A 14,591-nucleotide genomic window follows, 5' to 3' on the forward strand; every position below is an offset into this window, starting at 1 on the left:
TTCACGAATGAGCAATCAAGGCGTGAGGAGGCCAGCGTGCCCGGGGTCACGCATGACCTCCAGAGATGGTCTTCTGAAGCCTCCACGAACCATTGCAGGGTGGCCTTGTACCTTTATTGTATAACCGTTCATAACGAAAATCCTGGAAGGTATATTAAGTGGACATCCAGGGACCCACCTCCCCAACCCCCTGCCCTCTCCTGCTGCAGCGCCTCTCACCAGCGGCCTATCTGCCCTGCCTCACCCGCTACATTCAGTGCTGCACACAAACCCAGGCTTATTTTCCTTAAAAACAAAACAAAGCCAAAAACCAAAAGCCTCCTTATGCCTGTGGTTATTAACATTACGGACCCTCTGGGCATCTTGTGGGAGTGATGGACCAATGCCCAGGAAGAATTACACACCCATAAAACCTTGGGAAGGACTCTTAAGCTTTAACATGTGCCCTGAAGTGTGGGGAGCTAAACCCAGAGCTACTTAAGTGTCACAGAGATAACCCAGTGATACTGAGGGGTGCAGGCTGGGCAAATTGGAGGAGTCCTCACCTTCCTCAGGCTTCATCCCTAGACTCGTATTGCTGTTCATGCCTCACCTGGAACCTTCTCCCACAGCATCTGGCCCACCCACTTTCCTCCTAGCACTGCCGTCTTGGTGGTGTGGCAGTAACAACCCTCTCTGGATGTGATGAAGGCTCCAGGTTGGTTATAGGGCACAGTGTAAATCCTAAGTAATTGATGCTCACCCTTCCATTAGGATCTGCCTGAAACTCCGCCCCCTTTCAAATCTTCTAACTGCACCAAACACCACACATGTGAGCACGGGGCAGTCTGCACGGGCTCACGTGCTGAATCGTGTCCTGCCTCGATGTTCCAGACAGTTCAGAGCACATGTGCTGGAGCCAAGATTCCAGGTTCCAACCTGGCTTGGCCACACCCTCAACAAGCAACTTCAGGAAGTCACGTAACCTCCCTGGGCACTGATTTTTTCTCAGTGTCTACCTGCAAAGATTGCTGTGAGGATTGAGTACCTTGTTATTTGTAAAGTATTTAGAACAGTACTTGGCACCGAGTAGGAACGACAGAAGCATTAGCTCTTACCATGTTCTGAAGGCAGTAATCTTGTCAAATGCCTATTAAAAAAAAAATAGGGGCACCTCAGTAGCTTAGGTAATGGTCCCAGGGTCCTGTGATGGAGCCTCTTATCGGGCTCCCTGCTCATGAGGAGCCTGCTTCTCCCTCTCCCTCTGCAGCTCCCTCTGCCTGCTTGTCAAAATCTTATTTTTGTCAAATAAGTCTTTATTTTTAAATTATTTTAAATAGCGCCTATCAGCCCTTCCCAGAGCCGTGTACACAGTGGGCATTCAGAACACACTCCCCATGTTTCTGACCAAGGTGGTGAGAGGGTCAAGCATCAGAGGCTGGAGAGTCAAGTGCCCTTTGGCTCCTGCTCTAACCACTTGTTTGCAAAAGAGCCTGATTCAAGCTGAACAAAGAAACAAGGCCGGATCTGCTCTAATCCTCTCCGTTGGCTGCCTCGTGCCCGCTCTGACGGCCCGGTTCCTGGGCAGACGGTCAGCGCTGTCCCACCCAACCTTATTTGATCCTCACAAAAGGGCAGGTGGAGCTGCCAGGGCAGACAGTGACCCCAATATGAAGGGAGGAAACTGGGACTGGGAGGGCAGCAAGACCTGCTGAGCACACAGGGCCCAGATGTCTGCCCGCACGGGGAAGGCACCTGCAGCTTCCTTCTCCAGTGTCCCCGGGCACCCCAACTTCCTCCCTCCTCCACCATCATTGCTGTCTCTCAAGAGCAGAGGCTTGGCCTTCTTCCTGCCGTACATCCCTCCGTGCTGATTCCAGCCGTGTTTCAAATGTCCCCCCCCCCCCCGCCCCAGGGAGGAGCCAACCAAGCCAGCCCCCTGCATGACCCACCCTTCAGATTACAGCCCCTCCTTTCCAGCTGTGTGCCAGGCAGCTTGACTCTGGTCCCCAAATACCAGAAGCTTCCAGCCAGCCCCTCTTGTATCACCAGCCCCTCTGTGGCCAATTGCCCTTCCCGTGCTGGCAGTTCTCTGCGTTACCAGCTGCCTGCTAGCTCTCCTCCTTGGCATGTGCCCCTGACTCTTGCAGCCGGCCAGTCCCCTGGCCCTGCTCAGGGCCGCTCTGGAACATTCCGCACACCCACCCCTGCTCTGGTCACCTTGCCCAGTCCTTGAGTGTAACTGTAGTTGAGTCCCTCCTGTTTAGCAATAGCTGTGATCTTCCAGAGGTAGAGATTTTCCCTTGGAGCCTGTGGGCTCTCACAGGAGGCTGGACGCACCACTCAGATTCTGTTGTTACAGGCTGACCCTCGTACAACGTGGGGATTTGGGGGGTGCCGATCCCTGTGCAGGAGAAAATCCATGCAGAACTTCTGACCCGCCCCAAACTTAACTACTAATAGCCTACTGTTGACCGGAAGCCTTACCCATGACAGTTTAACACATACTTTGTATACTACATTTATTATATATTCTTATTAAAAAAGCTAGAGAAAATGTTAAGAAAATCATAACATACATTTACTGTACTGTACTTACTGGAAAAGACATCCACATGTAAGTAGACCTGTGCAGCTCAAAGGTCCACTGTATAACCTAATAGCTAAAACATTTGGGTCCCAACCCTCACTGGAGGACACACACCAACTCAGAGGCTCCTGGTGGGCAGCAAGCACCGACACACCTCCATGACCCAGCGGGCTGCCACAAACCCGCGCAGCACCTTCCCACCCCGCCCTGCCACAGGCTTCTGGTCCCCTGAACACTCTCAGGCTTGCCTTCTGCTGGTCTCTCTCCTGCTGCCGGAGTCTGCACCCCCACCTCCTACCCCACTCCTGTCTCAGCCACATCTCCCGTCCTTCAGGGTCCTGGCCTGTGGCCTGATTCCTGGCTTTCCCACGAGGCTTCCTCCGTGTCGGCTCTTCCAGAGAAGCCCCGGCGGCACTCGCTCGGTTCGCCCTGTTCTGCCTGATCCAGAGAACACGGCAGGTGCTTGCCAGATGCTGGTGGACCAGCGTGCCCACCCACGAGACCGCAGCGGCCCCGCTGCACAGGGCAGGACCACTTGGCTGCTCTCCATCAGGGGGATGGAGAGCACACTCTGACAGGGGCCAAAAAGAACCTGCCCGACTCCACAAGAGTGTCTGCCATGTAGAAAAAAACCAGAGCACACGTTTTCTATGATTTTGTCTGAGATGAATAATGCACTGGGCATGATGCAGTGACATGTGTGCTCTCCTATTCATCATGTTACTGTGTGGTTTAAAGTGTGAAGTGTATGCACGTTTCAGAACTTAGTAAATTTAAAAATCTAGACTAAGAAATCGGTACTAGAGAACTCCCTACGGAAAGGTCAGCTGAACAGAGGGTCTAATTCTTGAAGTATTGCATTTATTAAGACAACTGTATTAAAATGGACTTAAAGCACCCGTCGCCAATTACCCTTTTCCCCTCAAAAACCTACTGCAAAATTAGAATAAAGTTAAAATCGAAGTTTCTTAAAGAACTTTAGAAACCCTGTAAGCAACTCAATTTAACACTTAGCTATGACTGAGGAGACCAGCTGTTGGCTAAAAACCCGTGTGTGGTCTTTCAGACCTGGTGCAGACAACTTGATGCTGTCCCCACTGCTGCCAGGCACACGGCTAGTGCATGGCAGTCTCTGGGGGACCTGTAGTCCAGGACTCCGCACCTTGGCCCCACCCTCGCTCTTCTGCCTGTGTGAACTCCCGGCCTGCCCACCTTCATTCAGAGCCTCATAGCTCCTTGCTCAGGCACCTCTGCTGAGCCCTCCGTGGGCTGGGGAGCTCTTCGCCTGGGTTAGTCTCTTGTTTATACTACAGCAGTATGCGATGACAGACTTAACTATTAATTTCATTTGGCTTTCTTCCCAGCTTTCTTGAGGTAGAATTGACAAAGTTGTAATATATTTAAAATGTGTAATTTGATGATTTGATATACAGTAGTCCCCCCCGCCCCCCCTTATCTATGGTTTCAGATACCCACGGTCAACCGCAGTCTGGAAGTAAATGATCCTCCTCCTGGTCTATCAGAGGGTCAGCAGTGGCCTGCCGTCTCACCTTTCCTCTCATCTCATCACGTGGGCATTTAATCATCTCCCACCATCATGAGAAGGGTGAGTCCAGCACAATAAGGGATTTTGAGATACCACATTCACATAACATTTATTGCAGTATACTGTTAAAACTATTCTTTATTATCATTGTTAATCTCTTACAATGCCTGATTCATAAATTCGATATCATAGATATCTACATATAGAAAAAAGGCCCCGTGATGTACAGGGTATGGTACTATCTATGGTTTCAGGCACCCACCGCGATCTTGGAACAGGTGCCATGGATGGGGGTAGGGGAACTACTGTATATACTCAGGTTGTGAAAGGGTTCCTACCACCAAGTTAATGAACTCATCCATCACCCCGCCTTTTTGGGGTGAGAATGCTCCATTTCTACCCTCTGAGCAAATTTCCGTTATACAATACAGTATCATCAACCATAATCACCACATTAGATCCTCAGAACTAATTCATCTTCTAGTTGAAAGCCTGTACCTAACTTGGAGGGCATTATACTCAGGGAAATAAGCTGGATGAAGACAAATGCCACATGGTATCCCTTCTATGTAGTGCCTTAAAGCTGAACTCCTAGAAACAGTAGCATGGTGGCTGCCAGGGACTGGGGGAGATTGGCCAGTTGTCTGAATCCACTCCTTGGACACTTGGCAGCTCAGCCTTCTCTGGCTCTTGACAAAGACACTCACACCTTACTTGATTATTCTGAACAAGCATTCTCTCCTCTCATTTTGAAAAGTATTTGTAATAGCGGCCGTGTGGGAAAACAAGAGAATCCAGAGAAAGGAGTTCTCTCACTGGGATTAGTAACGTAGCTCTGGGAGGTCCCTTCGCTTTGGAGGCTGGGCCTTCTGGTCTGCAAAACGAGGTTACTTGACTAGATGTTGTTGAATGTTTCTTTCAGATCTAATATGCCAAGATTCTATGAATCATACTTCTAAAACTACCTTCTGAAAAAGTTTAAAAAATAAAGAATGAAGTTAAACATGTTTTTAAAATTATGTTTACAAGGTAACCTTTACAAAGCAGCATTTAAAAATAAATCATCTCACAACTCAAGTGCCTGATGGTGCTGCCCTTACACTGGCCAGCAAATATTTATTGTATGCTTTCTGCATGCCAGGTACATATACACTGCGTTTCCTCTCCTCGCCTGTGAAAGAACACTCAGCGCTTCTTCCAGGTAAACTTTCTGCGGGCTCCCTCTTGGCCTGGCTTCTTCCGTTCTTTGACGCGTGGATCGGCAGTCAGCAGTCCAGCTGTGGTGCAGAAAAGAAGCCTTTATGAACCATGAAAAATGCACGCAGCCTAGCAGGAAAGCAAGCAGACCTGTAATAATTTACCAGCCTGGTATAAATCTCATGACAGCACTTTGCTCTCACTCTTTTAGGAGTGTTCCCCCATTTCGGAGACAAACACCAGCTACACTGTTTGAGTCTGTTCTTCTCCTATGAGGGCTGTGGTTCCTTATAGGTTTTTAAGCCTGTTCCACTTAAGATAAGTCTGCTCTTGTGTGGGCAGCCACTATTCATTGAGACTGTACTTACACTGCCTGCTTATTATTAAAGGTATGAAAGTTCTAACGGAGACTCAAGGTAGAAAAGAAACAGTATCTGGTGGAGTAAGAGAAAGTGTAAGGACACTGTAGATTAAGAACATGAACATACAAACATAGACATACAGTATGATTTATCAAACCCATCTGAGGAAAGAAATTTCTGGAAGCTTTCACTCTCCTAATCATCAAGAGCGATTATGATTTCTAGGCAACTGATGAGTTACTCCAGCATATGCCCCGAAATAACATGCCCCCGTGGTGGCTGGAACCACAGATTTCAAGAATATCAGTGATGAGAAACCTCTTACACTGCTTTTATAAATATGTAAACAGACCATAGTTTTTCCTTGTCTTTTTTACTCTTCCAACACTAGCACTTCTTTTCCCTGCAGACAAGGTGTGGGTATCTTATTAGGAATATCCGAATGGGCATAAAGCAAGGGCAAACTTCAATCACTCATATACCCATTAAGTTCTTGAACTTACTTGTCTTTAAAAAGGCACAGAATAAATATTTTGGACAAAATGCTGACTAGACTTGTCTAAATTCTCATTTAAATTACAAGAAGAGTTTACTATGTTTCAATATGCACACTAGCAATATTGTGAAGGTCCTACAAGTTATCAGAATGACTAGACATGAATCCTACCAAATGGTGAGTTATCTATAAGCAAATGGATTTTTAAGTGACTTAAAGAATCAACCAGCCTCAGCTGCAAGTGGTGCCCACCTGCAGCATGGTGTCAGGATGATAGCGGCTCCCATGGGAGGGCAGGGAGCTCAGAGGTGCTAAGTGACTCGCCCAGTCACAGCTGGTTAGTAGCACCCGTGGAGCTTTCTTCCCTCCGGAAACAGTTCAAAGAGTCTTCACTACAACTCCCGTGCTTTATAATAAGTGCTTAAAGCAGTGCCCTAACAGACAAACCGATTGTATATTCTTGCAGACTCCTGTAGTCATGAAGAGATGACAGAGTCACCCAGCAAATAAGACAACATACAATTAATTTAAAGTCACATCACACTAGAAAAATGGAAATCGCCAATGTTGGAAAGCTACAATATGGACTTCATCATCACATCGAATCGTTCCAGGTTTCTGTGATAAAACAATCACTGACTGAGCTGTTACACACAACAGAGCAGCGCTGGTTAAACTGGCCAAGAGGTTAGGCTGTAAAGGGCCAAAAGAAACCTTCCCTGACGCTGGGAGGGCCTCCTTTTCTTTTTCTAATTCAAATTCACTTCACAGAAATGAAAACTGAAAAGCACTGTTACGGTTCTGGGGCATAAAAAGGGAAGCCAGCACACTGCAATGCTATGTATTTAACTGAGTATGTTCTGATTTCGCTGCGGGAACCAGCGAACACTCACAGATCGTGCAAAGACAACCCTCCCACACCCCTGCAACTCGTACCTTGTCTCATCCACTCAACCTCTTCCTCCGTGACGAAACTGCACAAGGCTCTCGCCACTGCCAAGCGAATGGCTCCAGCCTGCGACGACCGCCCGCCCCCCGAGACAGTACAGGTCGTGTCATGTTTTCCAAGCCGGTCGAGGAAGTGGAAGGGGAACATCAACTGTTCTCTAAAACAGGTCACACGGAAAGGTAGTTTACTATAGAGATTTATAAACTGTTCACACTCTCAACAATTATAGAAAGCATATCAGGCATGCCAGCACTCAGACTTCGCAGTGCTGCTGGTACTGGGAAGGCTCTGCGGACAGCCACGTTTCTTCTTCTTCCTCTTCTTGGAGAAAGCAATACAGACTCTCTCACTGTTGATCCAATAGCTTTTCTCTTATGAGAACCCTGTGAAGCTTGAAAATAACCTTGTAAAGAAGTCTCAAAGCTGGGAAATGCCACTATAACCAGCTGAACCTCCCTGGATTCAGTGATCAATTATCAAATGCCATTAGACTCACTAAACAAAGTGTACCATAATGTATGATGTTCATCCTGACATGGTTTTTACAGTTCCTAGAACCACATGCAACTCCTACCCGACCCCTGCCCCCTGAAACACCTATTCTTATTACTGGTTCTTGGCAGTAGTGGCAGGGTCCCACTACTGGTCTGGCACCAGGAGACACACTGCACAACCCCAGCCAGGCCTGCTCCCCTCAGCAGCCTATGCCTGCATGGGCCCCACGGGCACCCAAGGATTAGAGAATGGAACACAGAATGTGGCCCTGGACCTTCTCTTGCTCAACCCAGCAAGTGTCTGTTGAACACCATTTATGTACCAGGTACAAGCACCACTGCCTTTGTCAAGTATATTGATCTTGCTATTTTGCCCTAATATCTCTACTGAATATTTAAAAGCCGATTCATACTGGATTTACTTGCTTTATCTGACAGTGTAGCTTTCTAGACCCCAAATAAAATTTATTACACCACAGCGATGCTGAAAGATAGATATGGACAGGATATAAAAGTGTTATTCCTCAGGATACACAGGCAAAATAATCACATGCAGACAGATGGAGAGAACCTTTTCTCTGAACGAGACCTTCCAAGAACACAGTAACTTGAATCTGCAATAGTGCTATTTCAACAGGGAAGTTGTTTCAACAGGGATGAAACAACATCCCTGGGTGGCGCAGCGGTTTGGCGCCTGCCTTTGGCCCAGGGCGTGATCCTGGAGACCCGGGATCGAATCCCACGTTGGGCTCCTGGTGCATGTGTCTCTGCCTCTCTCTCTCTCTCTGTGACTATCATAAATAAAAAAAAAAAAAAACAAAAACAAAAAACAAAAAACAAAAAAAACACAGGCCTGAAACAACATAAATCTATATCGCTTTGAATAAAGCAACGAAATAAAAAATAGGAATGTTATAAAAATAGTGCTATTTAAAGTAATAGCCATATTATCATAATAACTAAAGAAAACTTAGAGAATGATAATATAATTCCAGCATTTCACTTTTCTAGCAGGGAAAGACAGCCCAAGACAGAATCTATGGGATTATCTCACAGACTTGTGTGTGTGTGTGTGGGGTGTCTCTGTGTTTTCTGACATTGTTAAGTGGTTAGTGACGTAAGTGACATTACTGAGTAGCTCTAGTCACCCACTTGTTTGGGAGCTTAAACACTTACCCGTCTTAATTCCTAAAATTCTAAGATTCCTTAACAAATGCTTATATAAAGAACTATAGACAAATTCAGGAAAAAACACATTCTATAATCTACTCCAGATACACTAGAGTGACTGAGCCAGGGTGGTCAAGGCATGATAGGACCACCAAGAAGGGTCTGGACAGTTGGAAAGTCGGTGCATACTAAGGAAGAAAACTTAGTTTATAGGTAGGTGTGACCCGAAGAATAACAGTCAAAAATGGTTATATAGAGCTAACAATTTTAATTAAACTGGACTACAAACAAATATGTACAAAAAACATTCTTAATCTGCTCTCAGGCATCTCAGATCGAATCCTGAGTTTAAAGAATCAAATTTATTTTACTCTTTGTTATCTAATCAAAGTTATTTTGGAAAAAAAAAAAAAGTCTCCTTTCTATCTTCTCTGAACACAACTCCTTATGATAGCATTTGAAAAGCAAGTAACTTAGCGTACATACAAATGCATACTCTTTTTGATTCTCAGTTCAGCTATCTTCCGACTGGTCAGTGGTCACCTTGCTGCTGAATCTGTAAGCTCCTGAGCTGCTCCTGCATGATGAAAGGCCAGCCCAGGGCAAGCACAGCTACCACCAATCCCTACAACCACTTTAAGATGATGAGATGGCCTGGGTGCCCATTCCCACACCAAGACTCTCCTTAGGCTTCCCATTCAGAGAGGAAGTTTCTAGATGATAGAAACAGTATCTTACATAGCTCTGATATCTTCACAATGGTCAGAACAAGACTGTGCACACAGTCCTTAGTAAACACCTGATGAATTCAAACTGAAAAGTTCTAAGGATACCGTTTAATTATGAGATCAAGCCATAATGAGATTTATGGTTAAATCAAGAGTTATATCTGAAAGCAAACTAACAAGTTATTGGTCAAATGTCATTCCTCCAAGCAATTTCCAGTGCTGAAGTTCTGGGTCTCTCTCTGGCTGTTCTTAAGGGAAAGAAGAACTTCCTCTACCCATTTCCCTGTGAGAAGGATGGCAGGATTTGTCCACTGCATTTGAATGGAGTTAATTCCTTGACACAGACACACATACCAATAATATAAACATATATTTTCTGAAGTCATTTTTCAGTCCAGAAACTTGCCCATTAACAGGGTCCCCTTTTCTTACATAAGCACTGGGATCAGCAGAGCTTCGGCCCCTTTTCAGCTTAAATAGCACACTACACATTCAGCAAACAGGATTAAGAAGGAGGGCATAATCATGCAGAACCTGTGTTACCCATGGATCATGACAGTAACTACTAGAAAAAGAACTGTCTCTAAAAAAGGCCTGCAGATAGTGCCTCACAGAGATCGAAGATGAGTGTATTCAGAGGACTTGAATTAGTAATACCTACTTATGATTAATGTCGATTTCTCCATGGGTTACAAAGTCCAAAAAATAAAACTGCCATATTTGACTCTGGGAACTAAAGCCTGATGAGCTCTTATTTTAACACATCAATGTCAGGTTTCTTTGCTTGTTCAATATGTAATCAATTTCCTCTGAGGAGGAAAATATCCAGAGTGTAAAGCAGACTTTTTCTAATATTTATGGTGGTAAGGGCCAAAGTAGGTTTTAGTTGTTCTGTGCACGTCCACCTCCCAACTAGGGAAACAGAAGATGTGGTAATCTACTTTTCTTTCATTTCGGCATAGTATGCATTTTAGAATGTAAGCTACATCTAAAATATTCAACTTCTAGTAGGATCTGATGAAAAGAAAAGGAAGATTCAATTAATGAGGAATTCCAAAAGCTGCTTTTTCAAAATCTGGAGAACCAAAGAGAGTTTAAAAAAAGAGAGATAGCTTCCTTCCAGCTAGTTTGATTTAAATGAATTATACTGGTAAAGAGAAACAATCATTCAGACATATATAATCAGAAAAATCACAAACCTTTTTAACATCAAGTATAAAGACAAAGAGCAAATGCGAAACCAGAAACTAACCGGTCTTGTGTCACTGGGAAGTAAAGAAGATAGTCAATTCCATTTACTTTTATTCTTCCACTTCCATGCCCATAAACAATTGCTTCTGCTTTTGCACTCTTTCTTTTACCTTTGTAAATATAAAATTTATATTAGTCAAAATCTTAAAGGCCAATGTTCTGAGATAGGTAAAACTACACATTAGATTCTTTCCCTAGAATGACTGTATCATTACACTGTACGTAGGAAAGTTCTGTGAGTATTACAAGTCAAAGAAATAAAACAGGTAAACTAAACCATAATTTGATGTAATAGAGCTTATTATGGGGTAATTCTGTTCCTCAACTCCATTTTAGGAAAACCACAATGATTTAAAATTAGTTTCAAGGCATCTGGGTGGCATAGTCAGTTGAGCGTTTGCCTTCAGTTCGGGTCATGGTCCCAGGTCATGGGATCAAGCCCTGAGTCCAGCTCCTGGCTTGGCGGGGAGTCTGCTCCTCCCTCTGCCCCGCCCCCTGTTCATGCTTGTGCTCTATCTCTCTCCAAAATAAGTAAATAAGATCTTTAAAAAAAAAAAATTAGCTTCAATGAGCAATGACGTAATTCATATTTATTTACATTACTTTAGGAAAACAACCAATAGTGTTTTTTTTATTTTTTTAAAAGATTTTATTTATTTATTCATGAGAGACAGAGAGAAGCAGAGACACAGGTAGAGGGAGAAGCAGGCTCCATGCAAGGAGCTCAATGTGGGACTCAATCCCGGGACTCCAGGAACACGCCCTGGGCCGAAGGCAGGCACTAAACTGCTGAGCCACTCAGGGATCCCTGTGTTCATCTTTTATAATCAATAAGAATATATCTAATCATCAAGTAACTTTTAAAAATATATGAATAGTATGATAAAATTGGTAGAAATGGAAGGAATCCCCAGGAGAGGTCTCATTTGTTTGAAAACATTAGTTGAAATGCCAAAGGAAGGATGATCAATTGTTAAGAGTTGCAGGTTTATCATTTAATAGGTCAGGCCTTAAAAGCTGCATCACAAGGAATGTCTGCATGGCTTTAAGGAAGATGTGAGGTTGAGGACTTAGAAGTTTTCACATTTCGGAGTTCCAGTATCTGACAAGCAGATTCCCTGAGCATTTTCATTTTACGTAGGAAATCTTTTTTTTTTTTTTTTTAAAGATTTTATTTATTTTTGCATGAGAGACATGGGTGGGTGGGGCAGAGACACAGGCAGAGGGAGAAGCAGGCCCCATGCAGGAAGCCCGACATGGGACTCAATCCCGAGTCTCCAGGATCCCACCCTGGGCCAAAGGCGGCGCTAAACCGCTGAGCCACCAGGGCTGCCCGGAAATCTTTATTATAAACACTTTTTGTTTCTGCCAGTTGAAAATGTGAAAATGAAAATAAAAAGATTTAACATAAATCTGTAAAAATAAAAAGTGCTAGCAAGATGGTGTATGCACACATCCACATTTTTTCTTGGGACATGAGAAGGTTCAGATTTTTAAAACTTTCAACAGAGTCTTAAAAATCAGAAAATCCAACGTAGCAGTAGCAAAAAAAAAAAAAAATCAAATGAATATCAGGGAGTGAGAGCAAATAAAAATAATTGTCATTTCTCAGTTCTCCCTATATTTATCTTCTCTCCACAGAATGTCATTACCTTCGCTGGTGCTGAAGGCCATTCCTTGCTCGTCATACTGCACAGGTTCAATCAGTTGTTTTTTTGATTGAATAGTTACACTCCTACGAAATCTCTGCACAAATTCTTCTTCAGAACCACAGTGCAGTGTCAATAACCTTTCTAGCAGCCGAATAAACTGTGCATACTGCAGACAATAAAATAAAAATTCATTAGAAGATGCAAGTGTAATTGCATTTGCTAAATTTTTTCTATTTTTGTATACTTGATCTTTCCAATGTTGCTTTTCTTGATGAATTTTGACAGGATGACACTCCTGCACCTTCATGCTGCTTTTATAACAGCATGCAGATGCTGTACTTCCCCTGTGTATCCCTCAGTGCCCAATCTTTTCTTTTGAGAAACAAAAGGGACTTACCAAGCAAAGAAAAATCTGCTTCTCTGTATTGTCATTACAAGAAATTGAGATTTAAGTTCATTTTTAAAAAATATTTAGATGATCTTCAAGTGTAATTTCTACTCTTTTATTAACTGGATCGAGAGGAGGTTTAAAAATAATTTCCTGTTAAGTTATGTATAGTAAAATGGGAAGAGTTTGATTTTGAGAAAATGTACCTCTTAAATTATATTTCATAATACATTTGGCAAATATATCTTTAGCTGTTCAAGCTGTGTTACTTTAATGTTTATGATTTCCTTTAAAACCGAACAATCAAGCTATTTAAAAATTCAAGAGATACTTGACTTAAAGGGCAACCTCTTGAAATAAATTATCCCTGCTACTCTGTGCGTTTTTTTTAATAGTTCTCGAACATGTGATTAGAAAGTAAACAACTTGGTATTAACCCCTTAAAATTAGACACCAGAGTAATCATTCTAAAGTGTTTATGCAGAAGGAGACAACTAATACTCAAGATCCTTAGTTAATGTGGAGTGTGAAACCCAATTTTTGATAACCTTATTTGTGTTTTTGTCAATCTTGAAAATCATACTCCTCTTTGTCACCTCTGACTTTATCGTGAACATCTGCCATTAATAATTTGAAATGTGGAAACATCTCCACAGTAAGTTTAAAAAAGCCTGCTTTGGTTACTCTTCTTTGTGCTGTTACAATAGAAGAGAAGGGCATTTTCTAAGTAAGGGTGACAAGACTTCGCCACCTACAGTACCTGGACTGATAACAGCTCTGTTCTTGCCCTCTGTTTACAGGCCTGTGCCCTCTGCTGTCAGTGGTTCTCTCAATTCCACCGCACACTTGACTATGAACGTATGGATGGGTACTTACTAGTAGGGCATGGCCTTTCTGATAGGCTAGAGGTAAGGTTTAAGAAGTCTCTGCCTCCTTCATCTTGATACCAGTCAGTAGCTTCAGGATTTCTTCTGCTATCCAGTACCCCAAAGTACAGATGACTATCATCTACACATCTACTGTCAATGTATATGACATATATGTATCATTGTGTGTATGTACAGAAAATGTATATATTTGGTCTTCCCAGCAGCACACTTGTAAAAAAGTCTTTGGGCTACGTTTTTTTTTTTTTTTTTTTTCCATTTTGAAAACAACAACCAAAAGCAAAAAAGGCAAACTTGTATTATAAAAATCAAAGTAGCCAGAAAACATAGGAAACAATGAAATGATGGGTTCAATGAAGAAGCAAAGAGAGATTTTTTCAGTTAGATCCAAATGCAGCAATAGAGACTTGGCAGTTAGGATATTAGAAATTAACTCCAGATCTACCGCTCACCAAATGCCTGACACCTTGTTAAGCAAATTGCAACGTTTCCAAATCATTAATTTATCCAATATGTTAAATGAGAAAAAGAGCAATTTAAGTACGTGACTTAAAATCAACACGGGTGGCAAGGTACTAACAATGTTAGCCAGTGCCATGGAAGAAAAAAACCCTTTTTGGAACAATTTGTGAAATTTACACTCAAATCTTCTAGAAATAATCTAAATTTAGAACATCAACATGTTTAAAACATCAAATTTCCTCTGATGATATTGGCATATATTAGAGCATTTAGCAAAAGAACACTCCAATTAAAACCTAAAGCAGGGGGCACAAACTTTATAGGGTATAAGACTCACCTTGGGAGCTTGTTAAAAATACGAATTCCTGGGTGACAACCAGGTCTGAATCTTAGGAAACTACATTTTCAAAGCAGTTTTCTGGCTGTATTTCAAGTGATTC

At 43.0% G+C, this 14,591-nt stretch overlaps 1 protein-coding gene across 1 annotated transcript in view; it reads right to left on the reverse strand.

Moving 5' to 3' along the window:
• Positions 1–5,197: 5,197 nt before the first annotated feature.
• Positions 5,198–14,591, reverse strand: part of MRPS9 (mitochondrial ribosomal protein S9) — a 62,558-nt gene continuing 53,164 nt past the window's right edge. The window contains exons 8-11 of the mRNA XM_072844395.1: positions 12,415–12,580; positions 10,764–10,872; positions 7,107–7,276; positions 5,198–5,392 (exon numbers count right to left, since the gene is read on the reverse strand). Coding sequence (XP_072700496.1) covers positions 5,301–5,392; positions 7,107–7,276; positions 10,764–10,872; positions 12,415–12,580 — 537 coding nt within the window. The 3' untranslated portion in view covers positions 5,198–5,300. The remainder of the gene's footprint in view (positions 5,393–7,106; positions 7,277–10,763; positions 10,873–12,414; positions 12,581–14,591) is intronic.

The sequence above is a fragment of the Canis lupus genome, chromosome 11, assembly GCF_048164855.1.
Source record: "Canis lupus baileyi chromosome 11, mCanLup2.hap1, whole genome shotgun sequence".
Lineage (NCBI taxonomy): Eukaryota > Metazoa > Chordata > Mammalia > Carnivora > Canidae > Canis > Canis lupus.